At 49.2% G+C, this 26,217-nt stretch overlaps 2 protein-coding genes across 7 annotated transcripts in view; one reads left to right on the plus strand and one right to left on the minus strand.

The window, feature by feature from the left end:
* KLHDC8B (kelch domain containing 8B) overlaps positions 1 to 24,189 on the minus strand; it is a 36,237-nt gene extending 12,048 nt beyond the window's left edge. Inside the window, exons 1-4 of one of the 6 annotated variants that reach the window (XM_048491355.1) lie at positions 23,912 to 24,189; positions 21,400 to 21,463; positions 15,331 to 15,426; positions 5,141 to 5,969 (exon numbers count right to left, since the gene is read on the minus strand). In XM_048491355.1, the coding sequence (XP_048347312.1) occupies positions 5,141 to 5,516 (376 nt within the window). In that variant the 5' untranslated portion in view covers positions 5,517 to 5,969; positions 15,331 to 15,426; positions 21,400 to 21,463; positions 23,912 to 24,189. Of the gene's footprint in view, positions 1 to 5,140; positions 5,970 to 15,330; positions 15,427 to 21,399; positions 21,464 to 22,195; positions 23,533 to 23,624; positions 23,785 to 23,911 lie in introns of those variants that run through there. The other 5 variants (XM_048491357.1, XM_048491359.1, XM_048491356.1 and 2 more) reach the window with 5 other exon arrangements.
* LOC125427752 (basic proline-rich protein-like) lies at positions 23,375 to 25,882 on the plus strand. Its single transcript, XM_048487308.1, has 2 exons — positions 23,375 to 24,218; positions 25,845 to 25,882. Exons 1-2 carry the CDS (start codon positions 23,375 to 23,377, stop codon positions 25,880 to 25,882), a joined length of 882 nt encoding a protein of 293 aa, XP_048343265.1.
* Positions 25,883 to 26,217: the final 335 nt, after the last annotated feature.

The following is a 26,217-nucleotide window of genomic DNA, read 5'->3' on the forward strand; positions in this document are numbered from 1 at the left end:
TTTCAGAAATGAACATAACAACAATTGGATGCTAATTAGCATCGCAAAAATTGCAAAGTGTACTTCAGTCAGTATTAATGGGTCTTGCAGTGCAATTAAATACTGGGTAATTAAGGTGAATGGAGATATGAAACCAATGAATTATTTACTGCTGCCTTGTACTGGCCAATTCACCTGCGCGCGACATCCTTCCTGGGACGCTCTGTGCTGGCAGATGAAATATTTATTCCACCAACTATGGGCTGCGAAACAAGACTGTCATGACTAAACAAGGGAAAAACTGACAGACACACACACATATCATTTCCCACCCGTTCCATTATCTCCGCTCTTCATTGGAGATATTCTCCCTACCCAAATTACTGTCCGCTTTTCTAAAGGATGAATTGATGAATTTTCTAAAGGATGAATTGTTAAAAACAGCCACCCTCGGCGATGGCAGAATGTAGCATATTATAAAGATTTTTTTTAAAAAAAAACAGTGCCCATTTCAGATTGCGGCTGCTGCATTTTTTGAATTATGAACTTCTCTGAGCGTCCGGTGGTGACGTAAAAATTATTGAACGGAGACCAAGAAAATCAATGTTTCTTCCCAAGCAGAAAAGACTCAGATCAATGGCAGGACAATTGCTTTGCATCTATTAAGGTCAAGTGTCAATGGTCAGCACCTCCATAGGTGTTGGGAGGGGGAGGGGGTGGCTGCCCCCGGCACCACTTCCACAGGTCACATGGTGGGCATGTTTGGCCACCCCCCCCCCCCAAGAGTTAGGAGCTGGAGGAGCACTGTGCTCCCTGAAGCCGGTCCTCCCCTCGGCACCTCTCCCCGTGCTCTGACTGCCACCCCAGCACGGCTTCCACTGGGGCAGCAAAGTCAGAGCAGGTGAATCCTCAGGGTGAGGATTTCCCTGCCTGGACTCTTATGCCCCCGACTCCGACTCCTTGTGGATGCCACATTGGGGCAGTGGAGTTCGGGCAGAGGAATCCTCAGGCTTCCGAGGATTCCCCCATCCAGAATCTGCCACCCCAGCACAGCCTCTGCAGCACAGCTTTCCTCACTGAGGCAGCAGAGTCTGGATGGGACACTCTCTCCCTCTTCCTTCCTTCCTTCCTTCCTTCCTTCCTTCCTTCCTTCCTTCCTTCCTTCCTTCCTTCCTTCCTTCCTTCCTTCCTTCCTTCCTTCCTTCCTTCCTTCCTTCCTTCCTTCTTCCATTTTTTCTCCCCCTTTTCTCTCCCCTCCTCCATTCTTTCTGCTTCTTTCTCTTTCTTCCCCCCTTCTTTTCTTCCTTCCAGTTAACACAACTAGGGTGGCTCAGACCCCCTCCCCCCCCCCACTGCTGCACCGTGGCGGCAGCAGAGTCCAGGGGGGTGCAATTTCCATGCTTTCCCCGGGCACCACATTCCGTAGGCATGCACCTGAGCATCTCCAGTTTAAAATTACCCGGCCGTGAGGGCAGCTCCCAATTTCATTTATACTTTTAACTTGGATTACTGGTACTCTGGCTGTCGGTAAAGTGTAAAAGATTGGAGAAGATAAAGGCAGGAAGGAAAGTCTGCCTAGTAAATGTCAAGATACGACGTCACCCCACGGTGCTAGTGCAGGAGACTATTACCTGTATCATTAAGAGCTGAGTAAAGTTCCAAGCCAGTTCATAAGACTACACTTTGTCATATAATGACATTACTTATCTTGGCCTTTGGTGTAGTGGTTAGAATGTTGGACTAGGATGTTTGCACCCCGGCTCCACTATGGGAGTTTGTTGGGTGACTTTGGTTCAGTCATTTTCTTTCAGGCTAATCTACTTCACAAGGCTGTTGTAAGCAGTGGTGGGATCCAAAAATTTTAGTAATAGGTTCCCATGGTGGTGGGATTCAAACAGTGGCGTAGCGCCAATGGGGGCTGGCCCGGGGACCACGACGAGGAGTGGCCAGGCATTCCCGAGAGGTGGGGCATTAATAATTTCTCTGTTACTGTAAAAAAACTCTTACTGTAAAAAAAAAAATTCCCAATTTCCAGCTGGTATCTTTCTGTCCATAATTTAAACTCATTATAGCAAGTCCCATCGTCTACTGCCAACAGAAACAACTACTTCTCCTCTAATTGACTGCCTGTCAAATACTTAATACTTTCAAATACTTAATTTTGTTTCTAGAAATCAAAGGAAGGATACTTTCCTTAAACAAGGAACTTTACCATATTTTTAACACACGTTTTTAAAACAGCCCAACAGGGAGAATTATCCCGTTTTCTACCTTTGCTAACCAGCCACGTAGGAAACAACAGGACTTTATGATTTTTGAACCTAATGGAATTTCTAACGGGAAAGCAGACCCAATTAGAAACCCCCTCTCGGCACACACAAATAATTAGTAACCCACTCTTGGGAACTGGTGAGAACCTGCTGGATCCCACTTCTGGTTGTAAGACAAGAACAATGTAAAAGGACAGAGGAGAATGAGATGAGCTGCTTTGGGTCCTCATGTGGAGGAACGGTGAGATAAGTAAAGTAAAGAAGTCAAATAAAAGTTCTAGCCTGCTTAGACTCACAACAATTTTGCGAGGTAGGTTATGCACAGAAAGAGTGATTGGATCAGGGTGCAGGCATAGGGCGCTCTGAAATGGCTCTTATGCTGCTGAAATGTGCTCGGCCAACCTTGCTGCCACTAATATACTATGACTCAATAGATGGAATGAGAAAACCTGAACCAGAGGGAAAAGAAACAGCATTCAATTTGCTTTTTTCTTAAATGGCTGTGAAGACAGGCTGGAAACCATCAGTGCTGAGATTCCTCCAGAATCCCCCCTTCCCCAAGCCAAAGCACACTCACGCGTCGGCCAAATGAGGGAGAGGTACCATGAACAGGATTTCCAGCCCCAGGTCTCAGGGAGAGATGGCATTTAAGCCAAATACACGATTTTGACAATATCTCCAGAGCTGCCGTGCAGAATCTCCACGCTTTTCCTACTTGGGGGGGGGGGGGGGGGCTGCCGTGCAGAAAGCAAGTTCCCTACTGCGACTCCATAATGGGATCTAAGCCATAATGGGATCTAAGCCATCCTTGCTATTTTGTGGTCAATTATACTCCTGTGCAAATAGGAGATGATCAAAGACCCTTGGCACCTTCAGCTTAATTGGTGGGATTCTTCATGGTCATGTAGAACAGCCCAGTTCTTGTTCAACAGCCATTCCATGAACACTAGCATGGTATAGTGGTTGGAGTTTCAGACTAGGACCTAGAAGGTCCAGATTCAAAAACCTACTCTGTTGTGGAAGCAGACTGAGTGACTTTGGGCCGCTCGCTCGCTCGCTCACTCGCTCGCTTGCACGCAACACAGCTGTTGTGAGGACCAGAGGAAGAAAACCATGAAGGACGTGCAGGGAGAAATTCTGATAAACACTGATTTATTTACATTTAAGAAAACTGCATTGAAAATGCAGAAATAATGTGGTTTTTTAAAAGCAAAAACATCAACTGGAGGGACCAGGCTTGATTCCCAGCTTTGCTGCCTGAGCTGTGGAGGCTTATCTGGGGAATTCAGATTATCTGGGGGAATTCAGATTGGCCTGTGCACTCCCACACACGCCAGCTGGGTGACCTTGGGCGAGTCACAGCTTCTCGGAGCTCTCTCAGCCCCACCTACCTCACCTACCTCACAGGGTGTTTGTTGTGAGGGGGGAAGGGCAAGGAGATTGTAAGCCCCTTTGAGTCTCCTAGAGGAGAGAAAGGGGGAATATAAATCCAACTCTTCTTCTTCTTCCAACTGATTATGGTGTGAAGGGGCTGTGGGTCAGTGGAAGAGAAGAAGCATTTATACCCCTGCCTTTGTATCCTATAAGGAGACTCTTGGCTGTTATATGGATTCTATGCCTAATAAAGGTCTGTCTGTCTGTCTGTCTGTCTGTCTGTCTGTCTGTCTGTCTGTCTGTCTGTCTGTCTGTCTGTCTGTCTATCAGGAGACTCAAGGTTGCGTACAAACACCTTTCTTCTTTCCACAACAGACGCCTTGTGAGGGAGGTGGGGCAATAAGAGAGAACTGTGACTAGCCCAAGGTCACCCAGCAGGTTTAATGTGAAGGAGTGGGAAAAGAAATCCAGTTCATCAGATAAGAGTCTGTCACTCATGTGGAGGAGCAGGGAGTCCAACCCAGTTCTCCAGACTAGAGCTTACTCCTTACAATGCAGAAGGTGCCAGGTCCAGTCCCCAGCATCTCCAATTAAAATGAGCAGGTAGCAGGTGAAGTGAGAGGCCCTGACGCGAGACTCTGACAGGCCACCGTCAGTCAGAACGGACAATACTGACCTCAGTTGCAAAAGGGCCTGAACCACTATAAGGCACTTTTATTTTACGCACTCATGTGAATCATCAGTAAGATCAGATTCTGACAACAAAAGAAATTCTGAAGCAAAAGAGGAAGCTTTTTGCAAATATAATTTCTTTCACTGCTACATGAAAAACTACCAATTGATCCCTATGTCACATGGAATGAATTTTTAAGAAGCAGGCAGACTCGGAACATTTACATTCAAATTTTCAAATATCTAATTATTCGCTATTTATGTTCTATCAGAGAAGGCTTTTGAATCTGCTCCCAACTGTATGAATCACTGAAGTTAAAAAAAGAAGATACGAGAGGGAGGGAGGGAGGGAGGGAAGCCTAGAATTCAAAGATTGTGGCAGAGAACAACATACCAAAAATGGAGCTCAGTTACCCTGAAACTGTGTCACAATTTATTCATCAGCAGAAACTCAGCTGACGGCATGAGCCAAGAGTATATTGCTGGTACAGATGGATATCTTCCCACTGCTGCTGCAGACTCTGCAACACGCTCGCATCCCTGCAGAAAACACTTACTAGCCAGTTGGCTCAGGCTTACTTTTGGCATTAATTTGTGGCCTCAAAAGGAACGCAAAACAAGTCACACTGCATCATTTTAAAAAGTGTCCGCTTTCTCGTCTGGAAGTAACTACCATCCACTGCAGGTGATCAGGCAAATGGCTACTTATCTTTTCAAAGTCTGTCCATTAGATTTAGACTAAACTCTGCATAATTTCAGCACTGCATAATTTCAGACTACAGCCTGGGCCACCTGGGTAGAGGTCACTGCAAACAATTGTGGAGTAAATCCCCCACCTACCTTACCTTTCTCAACCGCAGAGATGCCCATCGATGCCTGCGCGAGGTCCGCTTTCTTCTCCCACTTGCCTTCGTCCATGTTGTAGACTTCAACTGATGCCAGAGGGCTCTGTCTGGAGTCCACCCCTCCAATCACCACCAGCTGCTTGCCCAGCATCGCCGTGGCAGCCCCTGCCCGAGGGGTAGGCATAGGCGGCAGCGAAAGCCACTTCCGGGAAACCACGTCCAACATGTCCCCAGTGTCCACGGGGAACGCCTGCTGACTGCAGCCCCCCACCACAAAGAGGTGCCCGTCCTGATAGGCTGGGCTGCAGTACACGCGACAAGTGGGCAGCGGGGGGAAAGTCTCCCAGAGGAAGGATTTGGCATTGGCAGCTTCCATTTTGTCCCACGGCCTGGCATCTCAGGAGGCAGACATGGCAACAGTACAGACGTGATGTCTCGGCCCGGCGGTCTTCCACACAGCCCAGCAGGGATCCGTAGGGACAGGCCTGAGAGAAGTAGGAGGCCCTACATCCTCTGCCGCTGAAACTCCACATCGACGAGACATGGGGGGAAGGGAAAGTTGATAAAACTGCAGGAAGAGTCCAGGGTGCGCTGAGGCAGCGAAGGAACGGCGCCAAGGTGCCTGAGTTTCAGTAAGGGAGGAACCATTCCTATCCAGAATAACTGGGGGTGTCCTGAAGGACTCTCCGAGCGCTCAGGCAGGGTCTCAAACGTTGGGAGTTCAGCTCCAAGTGTCAGCCACTGGTTTCGGGCCGCTGGGCTCAATCGGAAAGCCCTCTTCTGCAGTTTCAAGTCTTTGTACCGATGACGGTTCCTGCTGCAGATAATTCTACAGTGAGGAGGCAGGAAAGAGAGAGAAGAAAGGGGGGAAGAATGTTACTGGTGACTGACAGGAGAGTAATTTTAAGTGTTTGGCTGCACAGACCAACAAGCCACGTTGGATTACAAGAAGCCTCTCCTAAATTGCCTCAAGACCTCTGCTGCCCTTCACGTCCAGGCAACGATCCCAGATTCATCAACCAGATCAGGCTTCAGGCAGCCGGGCTTCGGACTAGAACTAACAAGGCTGAGTACCAGCTCTGCATGTCACACTGACAGAGGCAGAAAAACACAGCCCGCATCTGGTCCACCAGACTGTTCCAGCACAGAATACAGACAAGCATAACAGTAGCTACCAGAGGTTGATTCTGATTAAGTTCGGCATCTTGCTTCTGAGGACAGCCAAATGCCCTAGAACACAGGTGTCAAATTTGCGGCCCTCCAGATGTTATGGACTACAGTTCCCATTATCCCCTGCCAGCATGATGCTGGCAGGGGATGATGGGAGCTGTAGTCCATAACATCTGGAGGGCCGCAAATTTGACACCTGTGCCCTAGAACAATTGGCCATGCCGGCAGGGGCTGATGGGATTTGTAGTCCATGAACATCTGGAGACCTGCAGGTTGCAAACCCCTGTCCTAGAAAGTCCACAAGCAGAGGGAAAGCAAGGCCAAAGCTGTGCTTCTACCTTGTCAACTGGCATTCGGAGGTATACTGACACTGAATGTGGAGGTTCCGCTTATCTGTCAGGCTTACAGCCATTGATAGAGCTATCCCCTAGGAATGGGTATCATTCTCCTTTAAAGCTGTCTGAACAAGCAGGAGCATTTCATTTATTTATTTAAAATGATGCAGCTGGCCTCCATTCGGGCCAGGGCCTTTACAGCTCTGGCCCCTGCCTGGTGGAACACTCTCCCTCCAACTGTCTGGACCCTCGCGGGACCTTGGTGATTTCACTTGGGGCCTGGTAAGACTAATGAGTTGTTCCACCGGAGTTTTAGGAGAAAGGCTCCAAGCTGCTGAGTACTGTACCAGGTTAGGGGTCCTTAACATCAGTGGGACCCATTACTGGAATTTATGGGTCCCTAATACTATCAAGACCCACTACCCCTTCCCTCTTCCTCCTAGGAGGATTAGGTTCAGGTGGGACGCCGTCTTGGGATAATAACTGATGTTTTACTGTAATTATGGTTGTTTATGATGATTTTATGCTGTACACCGCCCAGAGCCCTTGGGGATGGGGCAGTATATTAATTAGTTAATTAATTAATTGATTAATTAATTAATTAAATAATACGGTGCCTCTCCAGACCTCTACAACCAGTGGCAGTGAGTTCCATTAAGTTCATTATGCATCATGGAGGGGAGAAATACAAGCTTGAGTCCCTCTCAAAAAAAAAGACTGTACAAGTGGAGATGCTTTTTTGCACAATATCAGCCTAGTGACTATTTTTCCAATTTTGTGTTCAGACAAAAGATGGTTAAACCAGTTGCTTGAGGGCATGCCCTGACTCTAGGAAATACACAATTGGCCTCATACAGTCAGACCCAGAGTTGAATTGTCTACTCTGACCAGCAATGGCTCTCTGGCAGGATCCCTCGGACCACCTCCCACCTAACCCTTTTAGTACAGGTGCTGGGCATCCAACCCAGGGGCTCGACTCAGGTGTAGAACATCTGCTTGGCACGCTCACAGGGGAGGGGAGAGAGAGAAGGGCAATGAGGATGATTGAGGGACTGGAGCACCTTCCTTATGAGGAGAGGCTGCTAGCGTTTGGGACTCTTTACTAGTTTAAGGAGAGGAGAGCGTCTGAAAGGGGGGGGATATGATGCGAGAAGTCTATCAGAAATTATGCATGGGGTAGAAAATGTTGACAGAGAGAAAATTTTCTCTCTTTCTCACCATACTAGAACCAGGGGGCATTCATTGAAAATGCTGGGGGGAAGAATTAGGACTAATAAAAGGAAACACTTCTTCACGCAACGTGTGATTGGTGTTTGGAATATGCTGCCACAGGAGGTGGTGATGGCCACTAACCTGGATAGCTTCAAAAGGGGCTTGGATAGATTTATGGAGGAGAAGTCGATCTATGGCTACCAATCTTGATCCTCCTTGATCTCAGATTGCAAATGCCTTAACAGTTCAGAGGGTGCTTTCGGGGAGCAACAGCGCCCATGAAAGGCCCTTGCTTTCACCTCCTGCATGTGAGCTCCCAAAGAAGGCACCTGGTGGGCCACTGCGAGTAGCAGAGAGCTGGACTAGATGGACTCTGGTCTGATCCAGCTGGCTTGTTCTTATGTTCTTATGGAATTGAGTTTAAGGAATGATTTCATCCATTTTGCAAAATTCCAAGAGGCTTGACCATCAACGGTTAAACTAGGCCAGCCGACCACGACCAGAAAGCACCGCCAACTGCTGGTAGCCTGGGCCAACACATTCACACTACAAAGGAGAAAGGCAAAACGCCCTGGAGCAAGAAGTGACTGTGAAAGGTGCCCAATGGGACAGAGACCACTTCGAAACACGTTTCCTCCAAAGATGCAGAGAAGCTCAGCAGAGGATACAAGAATCAGAACACAACAGGTGTCAGGAGGAGGCCAAGTGGGATAGTCCAAGGTCCCTGCTCCCTTTCCACAATGGCATTTACCCGTATATACTCGAGTATAAGCCGAGGTGGGCTTTTTCAGCATTTAAAAATGTGCTGAAAAAGTCGACTTATACTCGAGTATATACGGTACTCAACAGTAGCCTGGGAAGGCAACTTAAAATGGTTGGATAATGTACTGTTGCATTATAGCAGCCGTTTACTGCTGACTTTTCCTGTGCGGACAAGACAAACGCACAGGTGAATTAATGTAACAGTGCAACGTTCAAAGAGGCATGCGTGCAGCTCTGGCAATTAACTGTGTACCAAGAAAGTGCTCCCCTCCCAGATACTACCGACAAACTGCAGCTTTAAGTACACCTGAATCAGATCATCAGATATCTATTGCATGAAGCAATATACTTTGCAAGCTTTTTGGCAACAAGGAAGCGTGAGCTAGCAGCTTCCAGCAAAGGAAAAGAGTCACCAAAATGTCACACAGGAATTTACACTAATGCTACACTTCCAATAGGCCATTTCAAAGTCTTAAAAGCACAGTAGGCATTACCTCAGAAACCAGATAGCAACAAATTGATCGGATGCCGGTGCCAAAGGGGAGAAAGCCTTCTGCAGATTCTCCACTTTAGGAGCACTTGCCATGGTTACGTTCCCTTAAGACACTGCTTCCCTGACAGCAGGACTGACTCAAGCAATCGCTCCGCTGCTTGAGAGTTTTAAAAAAATCACCATATGCCATATGCCAATGCCCTTCAGTGTATCACAGTTAACTCTAAGAACAACATAATATAATATAAACAGTTGGTTTTTATACCCCACTTTTCTCCAGCTTTAAGGAGCCTGAAAGCGGCTTACAATAATTCCCCCCCCACACACACACACACACACAACAGGCAGCTTGAGGAGAGGCCGAGAGAGTTCTGAGGGAACGGTGACTGGCTCAAGGTCACCCAGCAGGCTTCATGTGGACGAGTGGGGAATCAAACCCAGTTCTTCAGGTCAGAGAACAAGAAGAAGAGGAGGAAGAGTTTGGATTATATCCCCCCTTTCTCTCCTGAAGGCTCAAAGGGGCTTACAATCTCCTTGTCCTTCCCCCCTCACAACAAACACCCTGTGAGGCAGGTGGGGCTGAGAGAGCTCCGAGAAGCTGTGACTAGCCCAAGGTCACCCAGGTGGCGTGTGTGGGAGTGTACAGGCTAATCTGAATTCCCCAGATAAGCCTCCACAGCTCAGGCGGCAGAGCGGGGAATCAAACCCGGTTCCTCCAGATTAGATACACGAGCTTTTAACCTCCTACGCCACAGGATTTGATGCACGCGGTGGCTCAGACGTCAGCCTTTACGTACAGTAGAATCTCAGTTTTCGTGGGTAATCCGTCCGAAAAGAATCGATGAAAACCGAAACTGATGAAAACTTTTCCATAGGAACCAATGTAAATTCAATTAATCCATTCTAGGCACTCCCAAAAACATACCAAAAGCACATTTTTGGTGAATATAGTGTTTAATGCTGAAAACAGTAACAAACAATAACACTAGGACCAGCTTCAGAGCCATTGGACCAATGTCGCACCAGAAAGCTGTCCAAAGAGGTCTGTTTCTGACGCCTCTTTAAGATTTGTCTGAAATGGAGCAAGACATTGTCATTAAACAAGTTGCAGACACGGCCCGCCACAGCTTGGTCCGGGTGATTTTTCTCTACAAACCCTGCACCTCACTGGAAATCGATGAAAACCAAGGAAAATCAATGAAAACCAAGACAAATTTTTCACTGAAAAAAACTGATGAAAAGCGAAACCGATGAAAACCGAGGGCAATGAAAACCGAGGTTCCGCTGTACTGCTTGCAGAAAGAGGCGCTCTCACAGAGAGTTACACAGAACAGGTTCAATGCAAACAAATCTCCAGCTCTCTTCAGCCAGCCTTAAGCCATTCTGTGGGCGTCTTGCTTTCTTCCCTCTCAGAATGAGTCTTCGAGTACATACTAAAAACCTGATGACTCCAGCACAAAACATGACTTGCAGGTGTGAAAAAAAAACTACCAGGAGAGTTCCCACACCTAAAAGCCATTCATCAAACCAATTTAATCCTTCAGAACTATGAGGCTATTGAGTAATATGAATGCACGGGTGAATCAACTATTAGGGCCAAAACACTTATGATATCTATTTTTTTAAAGTAAATCATACATGTGCAGAGCCCAGATTAAGATTTAGAGACATGTGGAAAAGGAAAGAGGGGTTTAATCATCCAAGTTGTACTAATCAAAGGCTCCCTGCACTGTTATTAGGGGAAATGGTGTGTCCTTTAACAAATTGTCTATTTTCCCAACACAGAACAAGAAATGCAGTTTTAAGCAGCGCAGTTGAGCAGAGCTTGAAGGGTTAAATCCTCCCCCTCCGCATGGAGCCCCACGCTGATGCAATTTACCCCTTTACAGATTGACAGGGATAATTGAACTAGACCCCTGTCCTGTTCTGGTTAGGCAAACAAAGAGACCCCAGGGGGGTTTGTTGGTTGTATAAGGATTTCTCTCTTTGCTTCCTAAGAGATAACATTTGCATGTAGAGTTACCAACTTCTTTTTCAGCCAAGCTGATGTGGCACAGTGGCGCAGTGATTAAGAGCAGCAGTGGTGTGGTGATTAAGAGCAAGTGTACTCTAATCTGGAGGAACCGGGTTTGATTCCCCGCTCTGCCGCTTGAGCGGTGGAGGCTTATCTAGGGAATTCAGATTAGCCTGTGCACTCCCACACACGCCAGCTGAGTGACCTTGGGCTAGTCACAGCTTCTCGGAGCTCTCTCAGCCCCACCCACCCCACAGGGTGTTTGTTGTGAGGGGGGAAGGGCAAGGAGATTGTCAGCCCCTTTGAGTCTCCTACAGGAGAGAAAGGGGGGATATAAATCCAAACTCTTCTTCTACTCCTTTCAACAGCATCATGATGTGCAAATGATAGCAGATCAGATAATGCGTCTCCTTTCCTTACAGTGAACAGCGGATTTCCGTGGACCAAGTTTCTAGTCACAGCTTCTTGGAGCTCTCATCACTAGAGCAGCAGCAGCATCAGGCCAAGCCCACTTCATCTACACAGACTGGGTTGCCAGATGACCAGGAGAAAGGCTCCCTGTATCCCCTTCATTGATTTGATTTCACTGAAGCCCAAGCAAAGCCAGCTTTCAAGTCACTGATTATGAAATCAGCATGAAGATAAAGCACAGAGAGGTACAGCAGCAGCTGCCTTTGGGATTCAGGGAGGCAGGTGAGGCAGGCGTTTGGCTGGGTCACCTGCCTGACACCTGGCCGCACAGTCCGGCATGGACCCTTCTCCCTCAGCTCTGCGCTCCACCTACAGCTTTTAATTTGCAGATGGCCCTCCAAGTATAATAAACCCCCGCTTTAAATCTTGTCAGCGGCTAGGCCTCTGCAGCTCATTTATCTTCCCGCTCGCAAAATTAGAAGCTTTAGTAGTTTAATAGCCAAGAGCTGCATAATTTAGTAATGAAGGCATGAAATATTGATAAGAAAGTTCCCAGATCAGGAATAGCTGTTGGCGCTGAGGGGATGCCTTCCAACACTCTTAGGAGGAGTCAGAGGGGCAAAAAATGTACCTTTTATGCCATGCTCAGCACCCAGGGGAACTTGGCAGATGTGGGCCAACAGCAGTATAAACAGGGATTTCTATCTGCAGGCAAGGTAACGCTCCTAGCGTTTACACAGCGGATGGCTCTCGATACTGGCATTGCTTACGGTTTGGGTTTAAAGTTGTCCCACGGCTCTGGCATGTCATTTGAGAGGAATGAGAGCTTAGCAAGTTATGCAGCGAGACAGCCATAAACTAGTCAGCCTGGACAACAGAAAGATTGACAAGTTAACAGGCCAAGGGCCTCTAGGGAATAGGGGTCAAGACTGTCCACCACACACACTGTCACATCCTGCACTTACTGAAGGTGGGCATTAGCAGCAGTGTTGCCTTATGCTCCAAGGTTGGCACACCTTCTCAATGCAACCAGGTGGGCTGGAATCTTGTTCAAGAGTGAAGTACGGAGGGTGGGTGGAGGGACTTGTTTTATTTTTACAAAAACCAGAGAACACAGCGAGGAAGAGAAAAGCCCTCTTCTTCTGCTCGCCGTTTGAAGATTCTTTTTTGCACCTTCTCCTTCCCGAACTGGCGCTGTCTAATATTGAAATGAGTCAGGCAGGAAGAAAAATATTTCACGTGACAGCGCCTCATTCTGAGACAGGTCTCCTGATGTCAGAGTAGTCTACTCTGATTGGCAGCCGCCCTCCAGACTCTCAGGATGAGGACTTTTATGATGCCCTTTTTTTAGCTGGAGATGCCGGGGACCAAACCTGTGACCTCCCGTATGCAAAGAAGATGCTCTGGCACTCAGCCATGGCACCTCCACAAACAATGGAGAACACAAAATGCAGTGGCAGAGGGGACAGGGATTGGCTCTTCTTACCTGTGCAAACCCCTTCAAATTAAAAAACAAAAACAGACAACCACCCATTCCTGCTGTATACGCAAATGGGCAGGCACATGTGGACGGATGCCCATTTAAGGGAAGAGCAGCGACTCCATGGTGGAACATCCACTTGGCAGGCAAAAGGCCCCCGGTTCAATCCCCGACAACTCCAGTTAAAAGGTTTAGTTGGCAGATGATGTCAAAGGCCTACGGGACCACATCACCCCTTATGTCCCACATAGGCCACTGCGGTCGGCAGCGGCAGAACTGCTGGTGATCCCTGGCCCTGCGACGATGCGGCTGGCCTCGACCCGGGCCAGGGCCTTTACGGCTCTGGCCCCTGCCTGGTGGAATGCTCTACCTCCAGCTGTCCGGGCCCTGCAGGACCTTGGTGAGTTCCGCAGGGCCTGTAAGACAGAGCTATTCCACCGGGCTTTTGGAGGGGCCGGCCGTGGTTCCATCGCCCCCCCACTGAAATCAAAGCTGCCTGTCTGGACCACCTTGGTCGGGCCCTAGTTCCATCCTGGGCCCTGCCTACCTCCTCCCCTTCTTCTTTCTTTTTTCTTGGCCTTTTAGATCGGGCGCCTGTGTGTGTATGTTTTACACAATGTTTGTCGTTTTAATTTACTTATTGTTATTAACGGCTGCTGTGTTTTAATTGGATTTAGTTTTTATACTGTATTAAATTGCTGTTGGAAACAGCCATGTTGTGAGCCGCCTCGAGCCCTTCGGGGATGAGGAGGTCTATAAATTTAATTAATAAATAAAAATAATAAATAAAGACCTCTTACTGAGATCTAGGATAGCTGCTTCTTGCATGAGTAGTATGAGCAGTATTATTAGGAGTATGGGTAATAGTGTGATACTTGCATGAGTAGGCAACAAGGACTAGAATATGGCGGGGACAAAGGTGGCCTCCTGCAGGAGTATTGGAACTATTGACGATGGCAGTGGCTGGTCGTTGCTCTTTAAGCAATTGAGTTGATTATCGGGTTTTTGTGGGAGGTCACAGAGTGAGGTTAGTTGGTTGGTCTCCTTGTAGGGCAGTGATAGCGAACCTTTTCGAGACCGAGTGCTCAAATTGCAATCCAAAACCCACTTATTTATCGCAAAGTGCCCACACGGCAATTTAACCTGAATACTGAGGTTTCAGTTCAGAAAAAAAACGGTTGGCTCTGAGGCGTGTGTTACTCAGGAGTAAGCTTGGTGGTAGTCAGTGCGTTACTCAGGAGTAAGCTTGGTGGTTGTTGGTGGCTTTGCTTTGAAGCAACCGTGCAACTCTTCCAACGAGTGAATCACGATCCTAGGAGGGTTTACTTAGAAGCAAGCCCCAGCAACCGAGCTCACTCCCAGGTAAAGGATCGAGCTTTAGTTTTTCGCATGAAAATCAGTGGGGTTTAACAGCACTTAACAGGGTTACCTACACTGCTTTCCCAAAACTAGGTCTTAGGTTTAATGCTAATAATCGAGCCCAGTGACCCAGGCCAGCCTAGATGTGTGCGGGGTTGGTGGGGGTGACTCTGTTTGTGCGTGCCCACAGAGAGGGCTCTGAGTGCCACCTCTGGCACCCGTGCCATTGGTTCGCCATCACTGTTGTAGGGGGAATAAGAATTAGACTGCTCATAGTTTTCTGGTAGGTTGGATAGGGTTTTGTAGCGCTAGGCTACCCCGGTTATGGAACCTAGAGAAGTCGCCATCTTTTGTTGTCTTGGCTATCAGGTTAATTAATTCTGAGGCTTGTTAGTTGTAATGGCTAGGTTTTCATGTATTGATTGAAAATATCATGGATTGATATTTTTGGCAGTTAGAATGTTGTGTTATTTGATATCATGTTATTATTATGCTGTAAAATGTAAGATGCTATTATACTGTTACAAATTGTTACGGTGCTGTCATGCTGATATGTGCTAGTTGTTAACCTGAGATGTTGGACCAGTGCTAGGATTTGTTGTGACTGACGTTGCTTTATGCCGATTGTATTGATACGATGTTGTTATTTACTATGTTGTACACCACTCTGAGCCCTTTGGGGAAGGGCAGTAAATAAATTAAAAGTCAAATTTTAAAAAATGGATGGTTGAGGGTCTGAGGTAGCACAATGACGTTTCATGCACTCATCATGTCTAGCCTGGCCCTGCTATTCCTCACGACTGTATAAAGAATAAGAACATGAACGGTTAAAGGATGGAAAGTTTCATGTAAAAATGCCAATTGGCCATGCTGGCAGGGGCTGATGGGAACTGTAGTCCATGAACATCTGGAGAGCCATAGGTTGCAGACCCCTGGACTAGAAGAAGCACTTACCTGGATAATGATCCCGTTCAAGCTGGAAGTGACGTGTGGTCAAAGAGGTCGGATTCCTCCAAGAGATAGGACTGCGTGTTGTAAAGTGGTGTTATCCTGTTAAGAAGAAATAAAAACAAAACACATCATTAAAAAAAAAAGACATTTATCTTCTGGAAAGTGATCCTTTGGAAGACAGTTCTGGTGACGGAAGGTGGCGCAAAGGAAAAGAAGAACGGCTCAGTGGAGCAGCCCGTGATTTGCATGCATAAAGTGGTGGAGTGAAAGTCTTCAAGTAATGGAGTGTAGCAGCGGGATTCAGTTCCCCTCACCTGTGTACTCCCCTCTCCTCATCACATCCAGTTTGACAGGCGAACAGCTCAGTGGGAGTCCATAATTTGCATGTATTGAGTCTTCCAGTGAGCTGTTACTCCTGGTGCTTCCCCATTCATTCACCACTTGTTCCTGACAAACAGAGCTAACAGAGAACTGTTCTGGACATACTTTGGTGTCCTAACCCTGAGCCAGTATGACCACAGTGGCTAAGAGCTGTGAACTGGGAAGCTGCCCCATTCAAATCTCTGCCACAAAGAGGTTATGGGAAGTGGTGGGATCCAAAAATTTTAGTAACAGGTTCCCATGGTGGTGGGATTCAAACAGTGGCGTAGCGCCAATGGGGCTGTGCGGGGCACGACAGGGGTGTGGCCGGGCATTCCGGGGGCGGGGCATTGCTGGGCGGGGCTGTGGCAAGGACGCAGCCGCTGCGCCAGTCCTTGGGCAGGGAAACGAATGCACGCAGGTGCAGGCTGCCACGCACACCGGTGCACCTCCTGCTAGACTGCTTCAAGTTCTGCGCGCTACTGCGGAGGAGCGGAGGAGCGGAGGAGGGGCGTAACTAAGGCAAAAATCACGTGGCAAAATCACCAATTAGTAACCCCCTCTCGGCACACACAAATAATTAGTAACCTACTCTCGGGAACCTGTGAGAACCTGCTGGATCCCACCTCTGGTTATGGGTCAACCTCTCCCACTGCGCCTCCCATCTGCAATATGGGGATTGTACTACCCTACTTTGCTAGGCTGTTGTGAGGACTGTTACGTAATGCAGGTGAACGGTTTTGAGCACGCAATAAGATTGCCAAGTACTGGGGGGGGGGGGGGGAAGCATTTGAAGAAATGCATATTTTCACAGCAAATTCGTCTTTGATGTTGCCTACCTTGCCAAGAAGGGTTGTGCCAACACTTGGCTGGGGGGGTCAAACAGTCTTTACGCAACTTGCCAGCCAAAATGAAGCATGCGCTGCATTGAAGACCGGGAGCCCCCAGCCCGGAGGTCCTTCATTCTGCACTGATCTCCACCCAGCCTGGATCACCCCCTCTGCGCAAAGCTGCCAGAGCAGACCCAAACGGCGGAGAACAGGGACGCCTGGACAGCCTCCAGATCACTTTCCCCTCGGTCTAATGCAGAGGCTTCCACCGCATTGCCGAGGCTGCTTACTCAGCATTCCCCAGCGCCAGCCGCCCAACAGTCTGATGAGAGCAGCCCAGAGTTTAAAGTGGGTCTCTGATTAAAACAAATAAATAAATATTTAAAAAAACCACACCATGCTCTCAATGCAAAAGAGTGGGCAGAGTGGCCAAGTTAACGCCCCTGTTGGCACCTCGGCCGTCTCGTCCCTCCGACAGAGACTGGCAGATTCAGCCCTAAGCCGACAGAAAATTCCTTTTTTATTAACTGCAGTCTGGTAAGCCGGACTTGATTTGAAAGCTCAAGTTTACAACAGGTAAAAGAAGGTCAGAGAGCTGTCTCTGATACGAGGCACACGCACAAAATGAAAGCGCTCTGCCTGGCACCCCCTTAGGACTCAGCTAAGTTATGCAAACTAAGTCAGAACTGCATAATGCATTCCGCTGCCAAGATTCCCGCTATCAACAAATGAAGGGTTTTATTTATTAGGAATACTGATGTCCCGCTCTTCCTTCAAGAATGTCAAGGTATCATTCTTCCCTTCTCCAGTTTACTCTCACCACAACCCTGCGGCTGATGACCCACAGCCAACTCTTGCCCCACTCTAGTCTAAAAAGTCATGCTAAAAGTGCTCTCGTTTTCCCCAGGGAAAGTGAGAAGCATCAGCGGGGCGAGAGGAAGTGCGTTGGGACAAGAGATCTTTCCCCGAGGATGTGTTGCTAGCTCCTGGTGCACGGCAGGGAGCGAGCGCATCGAGGCAAGAAATCTTGCCCCAGGGCGTTTCAGCTCCCAGCGCACACCTGGAGCCCCCTGGAGTTCCATTCGCAATCAGACTGTGAGATGGGGGAAAGAGCAACTGGCCCCAGGTCATCCCGCAAGTTTCATGACAGAGTGAGGATGTGACGGTGGGCCCCCCCAGTTCCCCAGTGGGCTGGTTTAAGGAAAGAACTGTAAAAGCAAAAGGCAAAGGGCGAATGAAGAGGTGGGGAACAACGGGAAAGGGCGTCTGACAGGGGCAGAAATAGGGTTGCTCTGCAGAGTGCTCCATTACTGAAGAAACCACTTCCTGCCGGCTCTCCCCCCTCCCCCACTCCCCAAATGCATCAGATGCTGCTTGTAGGTTCCAACGGGGTCACACCCAGCAGACTGGAAACTTGAAAGCACAACATTCCGGATTGTCACGTCCTGCAAGGAGACCACAGATTCCAAGCCTACATAGTTCAAAAGCCCGGAATTGCAGCCCTAGCCCGCTACGAAAGGGTATCCTTAGGCATTTTGACACCTGTTGCAAAGAAGCTGACCCAATGATTCCCTGCTCTGCTGCCTGAGCTGTGGAGGCTTATCTGGGGAATTCAGATTAGCTCAGCCATTCTCAACCAGGGTACCAGGGTACCCTGGGGTGCCGTGAGCATGTCCCAGGGGTACCGCAGCAACACTACCACCCCCCTTCATTTTGTGGTGTCTCCCACTGGCGCCAGCAAGGACATGGAGCTGGCCCATGGGGCAGGGCCTGCCACAAGGTCAGCAGCCGCCACCCCCCCCCCAGTACTTCCCTTCACCCTGGGAGGGGAAGGTGGGGTGTGTGGCAAGCAGGGGCAATGGGAGGGGAAGGTGGAGGGTGGCGGCAGGGGTACTGTGAGATATGAAGAGTGAGGTCAAGGGCACCCTGACCTCGAAAAGGTTGGGAAACACTGGATTAGCCTGTGCACTCCCACACACACCAGCTGGGTGACCTTGGGCTAGTCACAGCTTCTCGGAGCTCTCTCAGCCCCACCCACCTCACAGGGTGTTTGTTGTGAGGGGGGAAGGGCAAGGAGATTGTAAGCCCCTTTGAGTCTCCTACAGGAAAGAAAGGGGGGATACAAATCCAAACTCCTCCTCCTCCTCAGTAAAAAAGAAAAGAAACTAAACGATGGGAACCTTCACTTTTTGTTGAGCAGGCCCCGAAAAGCAGGAGCAGCTTCCTCAGAGCTACCAAGATCCCACAGTCGAGGAAGTAGATACAGGACCGAGAAGTTAAACACAAGGGTCCTGGCTGTTGTGGGGAGCCCAGGCAGTTCTTGCCCTGCTCCACAGTTCAGTTTGACACAGGGAGAGCTATGGAGCCTTCTTCATCTGTTGCTGGGACCACCCAAGGAACCAGAGTTCCCCTTGACATGGAGCAGCAGTGGCGTAGGAGGTTAAGAGCTCGTGTATCAAATCTGGAGGAACCGGGTTTGATTCTCCGCTCTGCCGCTTGAGCTGTGGAGGCTAATCTGGGGAATTCAGATTAGCCTGTACACTCCCACACACGCCAGCTGGGTGACCTTGGGCTAGTCACAGCTCTTCGGAGCTCTCTCAGCCCCTCCTACCTTACAGGGTGTTTGTTGTGAGGGGGGAAGGGCAAGGAGATTGTAAGCCCCTTTGAGTCTCCTGCAGGAGAGAAAGGGGGGATATAAATCCAAACTCTTCTTCTTCTCTTCTTGACATGGCAAAAAAAGGTGGGAGAAGGAACGTTTCTACAGGAGACTTGGGTGAATTTTGGACAGTTGGGTACCCGTTTACCTCCAGCTTTTTTCCCCTGGTAAGTCGTGCAACCCCCCCTCCCCCATTTTTTGTTATCTCAGTAAACATGCACTGCTGAGATACCTTTCTGTTCTATGCTCAATGCTGGATGTGTTTTCTTCTTAAATCTGGGGAGAGGGAGAGAGAGAGCGGCAGCAACCGCTGCCTAGCTGCAAAGCCCCCACTGACATAACAAATTGAATTCACTCCGAGGAAAGAGGCCAAGGCTGGACTGTGCCAGCTTCTGCATTTCATAACAAGTTTTAAGCCGAGAAGCTCCAACAAGTTTTACAGGTGAACGATTTGCAACCTAATCATAACTGGGGCTTTGGCAAAAGAAAGTAAAGCGAGCAAACAAGGAGAAAGGGAAGAAGTTGGGAACAATGACCGAAAACGACGGAGGGAAACCTCTATTCTATCACTCCATCCTCCAGGGTTAAAAACAGAGGTTTTAAGGCAGTGATGGCGAACCTTTTCGAGACCGAGTGCCCAAATTGCAACCCAAAACCCACTTATTTATCGCAAAGTGCCAACGCGGCAATTTAACCTGAATAACTCCCTCGAGCAGGGGCCAGCCTGCTGTAGCCTCCAGCAAGTCCTGCATGTGCCGCTCTGGGCCTCTAGCATCTCTGCTGCCTGCCACCCCCACCCCCCGGGCAGCAGCCACCTGGAGCACAGGCACCAGGCCCGCCAGCTGAGTCCTCCCTGCTTGCTGAGGTGCATGCACATCAAGTCCAGCGGCCCAGGCCAGCCTAGATGTGTGTGTGGGGGCAATTCCCCCCCACACATGATGAACTCTGTGCACGCGTGCCCACAGAGAGGGCTCTGAGTGCCACCTCTGGCACCCGTGCCATAGGTTCGCCATCACTGTTTTAAGGCAAAGTGCCTAAAAGGGGGTTGCATTTCCCTAAGTAAGAAAGGAGTTGCTTCTTCGTTCCCCTGCAAAACTCAGCTCCACCCACAGTTTGCTGTCAAAGGTCACTGGGGGGGTGGGGGGGATATAAGCCTCCCTCCTACACACACTGTCCTATGGTTTTCAGTGGGAAGGCTTTGCACCAAAGAAACAAGCTGAAGACTGGGGCAGAAAAACCTCTTTTAGCAGAGATGATTCAAAGGCTTCATAGTGGCCAAGACTATATTCTAACCTTCGCTCTTGCCCCGCTACCAATCCTGCAGTTAAAAAACACTGTGCATGCCACACGGGAGGCAAACCAAAGTTGGGGTTTTGTGGGGTTTCTGGGCTGTATGGCCGTGTTCAAGTAGCATTTTCTCCTGATGTTTCGCCTGCATCTGTCGGAGGATCCTCAGCCATACAGCTCGGAAACGACACAACACCCCAGTGATTCCGACCGTGAAAGCCTTTGACAATACATCAAACACAGAGTTATCAGGTCACTTAATTTTTAAAAGAGACATACTATTTCTCAATCCCTCTCTGTGGCCAGGGAAAAACAAGCCAAGGAGATGAGGAAAGGGAAACGCTCTCCTCTTCTGGCCTAAACGCTCTGCCGTCAGTCCTCAGATGTGTATTTATTTTGGTTACGCTATGCCGAGCAGGAAGAAATCCTGCACACGTGATCCCAGCGCTCATTCCTTTCATTACTACACATATTCCAGAGCTAAGCCCCACACGGGGAAAAAGAAACACATTTCAAGGCTAATCCCTGGCTCCAAGTAAGCCCAGAAACCAAACAGAAAGGATCGCTTGCTGGTGGGCCAAAGACCATCTCCGGCATTATCCTGCCCACCTGCAAGGAAGTCTCTTTGAAGGAGCCATCCCCAATCAGCAAAAAGACGGATGGAAACAAATCCATCTCCAAAGGTACCGAGACGCTCATGCTACTCTCCAAATCCTCCTGACATAGGCTGTGCCTGACTCATTGCTGAACGGTTTCTAAAAGGAGTTGAGGTTCAAGCACAGCTCTGGCTGGCCTCTTCTACAGCTGGTGGCAGCTTCGTAGCCTTCCTGCCCCAGAACCAAAGTCACAGAAAGATCTTCCTCCACCACTAGGTACATGCCACGTCCCCCCCCCCCCATTTCCAACTTTTTTTTTCAAAGGCTTTCTCTAACTCCTTACTTTTTGGCCCCCAACTGCTGGCCAAGAAAGTCCTCCTGGCTCCCTCCTTCATTTATTCTTCTCTCTGATAAAAACAAAAGTGTTGTGATAAACCAGGAAGCACTAGGCACATTTAAAAACGAAAAGCACTTCGATGTCTTCAGGATATCTCGTACTAAATGCAATTAAATATCTTCAGGATATCTTGTCTTAAACGCACTTAAATATCTTCAGACTATCTTGTATTAAGTGCAGTTAAATATCTTCAGGATATCTTGTATTAAATGCACTTAAATATCTTCAGGATATCTTGTATTAAGTGCAGTTAAATATCTTCAGGATATCTTGTATTAAGTGCAGTTAAATATCTTCAGGATATCTTGTATTAAATGCACTTAAATAACTTGAAGGATATCTTGTATTAAATGCAATTAAATATCTTCAGGGTATCTTGTATTAAATGCAATTAAATATCATCAGGACTGCTTCCCTTTGCTCTCAGTTTTTTTAGATGCAAGGTCAAAACTTTAGGAGAATTTTCGGAACTCTCCACCGGATTTACTGATTGTATTTGTGACGCTGCAGGTAACGTTTGCATTACTGTTTGCTGCACTTGAACCATCCCAGCAGAACAGCAGTATGTAAGTTCTGGCTGTTCTTCATTATTCCCCACTCCACTATATCATCATTAACCCCACCCCAGAACAAAACTTCTGGCAATAGGCCTGCAAGCCTTGTCACAAGAACCAACACCCAGGCAAATCAAGCGTGGTTGTGGTCCTCTAGAAGTACAGCCACCACAACTGCAAGTCCTCACCGCTCAGATAGACTGCCACTGCTCAGAAGATTGACTCCTGTCATCTATTGTTCCATGCCAGAGAACAATATTTTCCCCCACCATGGCTCCTTAATGCCTGAATATAATTTCAGCTAGAAGTCAGATGAAGTTGAGGTATATTGAGTCAGACGGTCAGTCTATCAACGCCAGTATTGTCTGCTCCGACAGACAACTTGGGAACTTCAGCATGCAAAGAAGATGCTCTACTTAGTCAAGCCTCCTCCCGAAAGTTGCAGCCATGCTCTGCCCAGCATTCTGCCCTCACTAAGCCTCCAAGCAAGCTACTTCCGGCTTTGCACTGAGGATTTTTTGAAGACATGACAAACGAAAGGGGGGAAAATAGCATATTATTCAGTTGCATCCTATACCTCCACAGCCTAGATTGCTCCCGAACCATTAGAAGGAGAAAAATCAATTCATTTGCTTAAGGCAAAAGAACTGCTGCCGGAACAGTTGCGGAAGATCAGCACAGAAGGCTAACTGAGCCCTGAAGAGTGTTTCTCATGCAGTGCACAGAGGAGAGGGGGCCCCGCCCCAGGTGTCTGGGGCACAGCCAGCCACAGTGGGGGAAAGCAGAAAATTCAAAAAGCCAATTTAAAAATGAGTGAGAAAGTGGTATATACCCCAGTCCGGCTCTGGCCATGTAATGCTGGCGATGCTTTACCGCAGGCAATACAGCCTGGAAGGAAAGCACGCTTTTAATTGAAAAAAGGCAGCCAAAAACGCCACCCATCTCCATTTTACCCCCCCCCCTCTGATATTGATTTAAGTTCCAGCCGGACAACTGGAGGAGTGTCTTGCAACAAAAAATAAAGGGGGGAAAGCACTGCAGCACCTTAGCCACGAACAGTTGGTAGCATCAACTGTCAGGGGGCCCCCGAAGCACCGGCTGTTTGGGTGGCACCTTCGAGATTTCAGAGAATCCCTTTTTCCTCCGGCCTTGATGCTTCGTGGCGGCTGACTTCGGATCACCCACCTGGTGGGACACTTGCTCCCGAGTAGACGTGCCCAACCTGGAGCTGGCCACGTGGGCCACTAGCGGGAAGGGAAAGGCAACTCCCTCACCCTCGCCCCGAGAAAGTCGACGACAGGGAAGGGCTGAAGGGGCTCCAGCCCCTCCCGCGCGTCTTTCCGCTGGGAAATGCCCTGCAGGGATGGATGCCCCCTCCCGGGCCACCCCGACGGCAAACGGAGGGCGGTCCTGGGGGTGCAGGGGATGATGCACCGCTGCAAAGGACTCCGCTGCGGCCGTACGGCGTTGCCTCTATCGCCCCACACCCATCTTATCCATCTCCACACAACCACCCCTCTCTCCTCCTCGCAATCTCCGGACCTGTCGGAGGAATTGACCCCGGGGCGTCCACTGGCGCCTCTTTCCCAGCCGGAGCGCCCCACCCCACCCCCCCACCTCGCTCCATCTTGCTCCCTCGACTCCGGCTCGCCTCCTCGGTCCTGCACCGCAGAGGGAGGGAGACGCGCGCCCCCAACGCCTCCGTGCCCGCCGGCTGCGCCTCTCCATCGCCTGGAGGAGTCGAGGATGCGCCCCGGAGACGCCGCCAGCCCGCCTTCCCCGCGGCCTCGCCCAGGTCGTCCCCCTTGCGCTTCCCGCCCGGGCAAACTTTGCAGGAGGAGCCGCCGCCTGGAGCCCACCCGATGGCCCCGGGACGCAGCAGGACGGACGCGTGGCGCGCTCACCTCTCCGGACTGCGCGCTCCGGCGGCCCGGGAAAACTCTGGCGGCGGGGCGCCCCCTTCCTGCCGCCCTCCTCTGCCCGTCCGCCCGCCCGCCGCCTGCCTGGTCCAATCCGGCCCCTTCCCTCCCGGCTGGGTCCTCGGTGCAGCGGGCGGGAGAGGGAGGGAGGGAGGAAGCCACGGCCCCACCGCCTTAACTCTTCCTCCCCCGGGCGCAGCGCCCTCGGGACAGCCGCCTTCCCACCAACGCCGGCGCGCTTGCAGCTATCCTTCGGCTCTGCCTGGGCGACAGGGCGGGAAAGAAGATGCAGGTCTTGCACGCAGACCGGCTTTTTCCCCCCCCCCCCCCTGTTTGGCAATCTCACATTTCGGAACACCCTTTCCATTTTATGGATAGCGGCAATTGGTCATATGTGGAAACATGCAATGCTAAAAAAAAAAAAAGAATGGAAGTTTAGTAACCAAATGCTGCTTTTAACGGCGGCGAACTTTTGGCGGCGAATAGATCTTTGCTGCCCGTCGGTTCTGGGGAGCGAGAGCCGGATCTCACGTTAAGTATGTTGAAAACGAAATCTGCGTCGTGCTGTTGGTTAAGCACAACCGGGACTTCTCAGCTTTCGAGTTCTCCAGAAGACATAAGCAGAAGAATAAGAGTTTGGGATGCAAACTTTTTGGACTGATATACTCCGCTTTTCTCAATTGTAGGGAGTCTCAAAGCGGCTTACAAATTCCTTCCCCTCCCCACAAGTGGCACAATGTGAGGTAGGTGTGGCTGAGAGAGTGCTGAGAGAACTGTGACTGGCCCAAGGTCTTCATGTGTAGGTCGAAAGCTTGCAGATTCTTCTCAACAATTTTAGTTGCTTTTAATACATTTGATAGCAACGTAGCCTTCTGATCATGGAAGCGAAGCAGGGCTGACCTTAGTATGTGGATGGGAGATCACTGAGGAAAGTCCCATGACAGCCAGTAACAAATAACCTGTTTGTTTCCCACCTTGAAAACCTTGTGGCAGGTCTCCCTAGATTGGCCGTGACTTTACACCTACTTTACACACAAATTGGATTGCTTAGTTTATTTCTGGGTCTTTTTTTGGAACAACAAAAGGGGCTTGGACAGCTTTATGGAGGAGAAGTCGATGTACGGCTACCAATCTTGATCCTCCTTGATCTGAGATTGCAAATGCCTTAGCAGACCAGGTGCTCAGGAGCAGCAGCAGCAGCAGAAGGCCATTGCTTTCACATCCTGCATGTGAGTTCCCAAAGAAGGCACCTGGTGGGCCACTGCGAGTAGCAGGGTGCTGGACTAGATCAGGGGTCTGCAACCTGCAGCTCTCCAGATATTCATGGACTACAAATCCCATCAGCTGGCAGGAGCTGATGGGAATTGTAGTTCATGAACATCTGGAGAGCCGCAGGTTGCAGACCCCTGGACTAGATGGACTCTGGTCTGATCCAGCAGGCTCTTTCTTATCTTCTTAACAAAACTACTTGGAACATCTTTACCACGTCTCTCACGTAATAAGGAATAGGGCTGTGCAACAATGCGGCTGTTCCAGGTTCTTTCCCCACACCTATTTCAGTGGGGCTTGCACAGCAGCACTTGTGGGGAGTAGTTGTACTCAACAGATCAGATCTTGTTTGTCTCCTGTGGAGGACTATTTCCAGGAATTGTGGTTCCTCCGCAAGATACTGCCCAGGAAACTTGGAGCTACGTTTGAAGCCTTCCCTAAACTTTTAGCTGGTTCAAATGTGGACACTGGATAGTTGTCCAGAACTGGAGACGGGAATCATACCACCCCCATGATGAAAGGTGTGCCGTGGCTGGGCAATTGTTTCCAGAGGCTGGTTCATACATTTGAGTGAGGGCCCAGGATACTGTCTGGCTCCCTAGTAAAGATTTTCCTGCCAAGTCCTGTCCTCTGTGGTTCCTGCCTGCAGAGCTGGTGCAGGTGGTAGCTAGAGACGGGGCCTTTTAAGTGGTGGCATCTTGCCTCTGGAATGCTCATGTGTTTGAAGCTCGCCTGGCACCTCTCCTACTCTCTTTTAAATGCCAGGCCGAAACATATCGTTTCACCTAGACTTTAAATAAGAGGGTTGATCATTTTTTAAAAGATTAACAGTCTGTAGCCTGTGGCCTTTCTTAAGGAATATCATTTTTTAGACCGCTAAATTGTAATCTGTTTTTATCCCCTGGCTAGGGTTTCAATAGTCGGTTCGTTTTATCGATCTTTATGCTGTTTTATGATTTTTACTTGAGTTTGTGAGCTGCCTCAAGAAGGCCCCTGGAGAGGCAGGATAGAAATTTTGTAAA

This window comes from Sphaerodactylus townsendi, linkage group LG03 (assembly GCF_021028975.2).
Source record: "Sphaerodactylus townsendi isolate TG3544 linkage group LG03, MPM_Stown_v2.3, whole genome shotgun sequence".
NCBI classification, from domain to species: domain Eukaryota; kingdom Metazoa; phylum Chordata; class Lepidosauria; order Squamata; family Sphaerodactylidae; genus Sphaerodactylus; species Sphaerodactylus townsendi.

Excerpts from the sequence above, each read along its gene's own strand:
- LOC125427752 (XM_048487308.1), top strand. The coding sequence starts at position 23,375 with ATGCCCCCTCCCGGGCCACCCCGACGGCAAACGGAGGGCGGTCCTGGG. Across the intron at positions 24,219-25,844 it reads GGGCGGGAAAGAAGATGCAG|AGCTGGTGCAGGTGGTAGCT; the intron begins GTCTTGCACGCA and ends TCCTGCCTGCAG.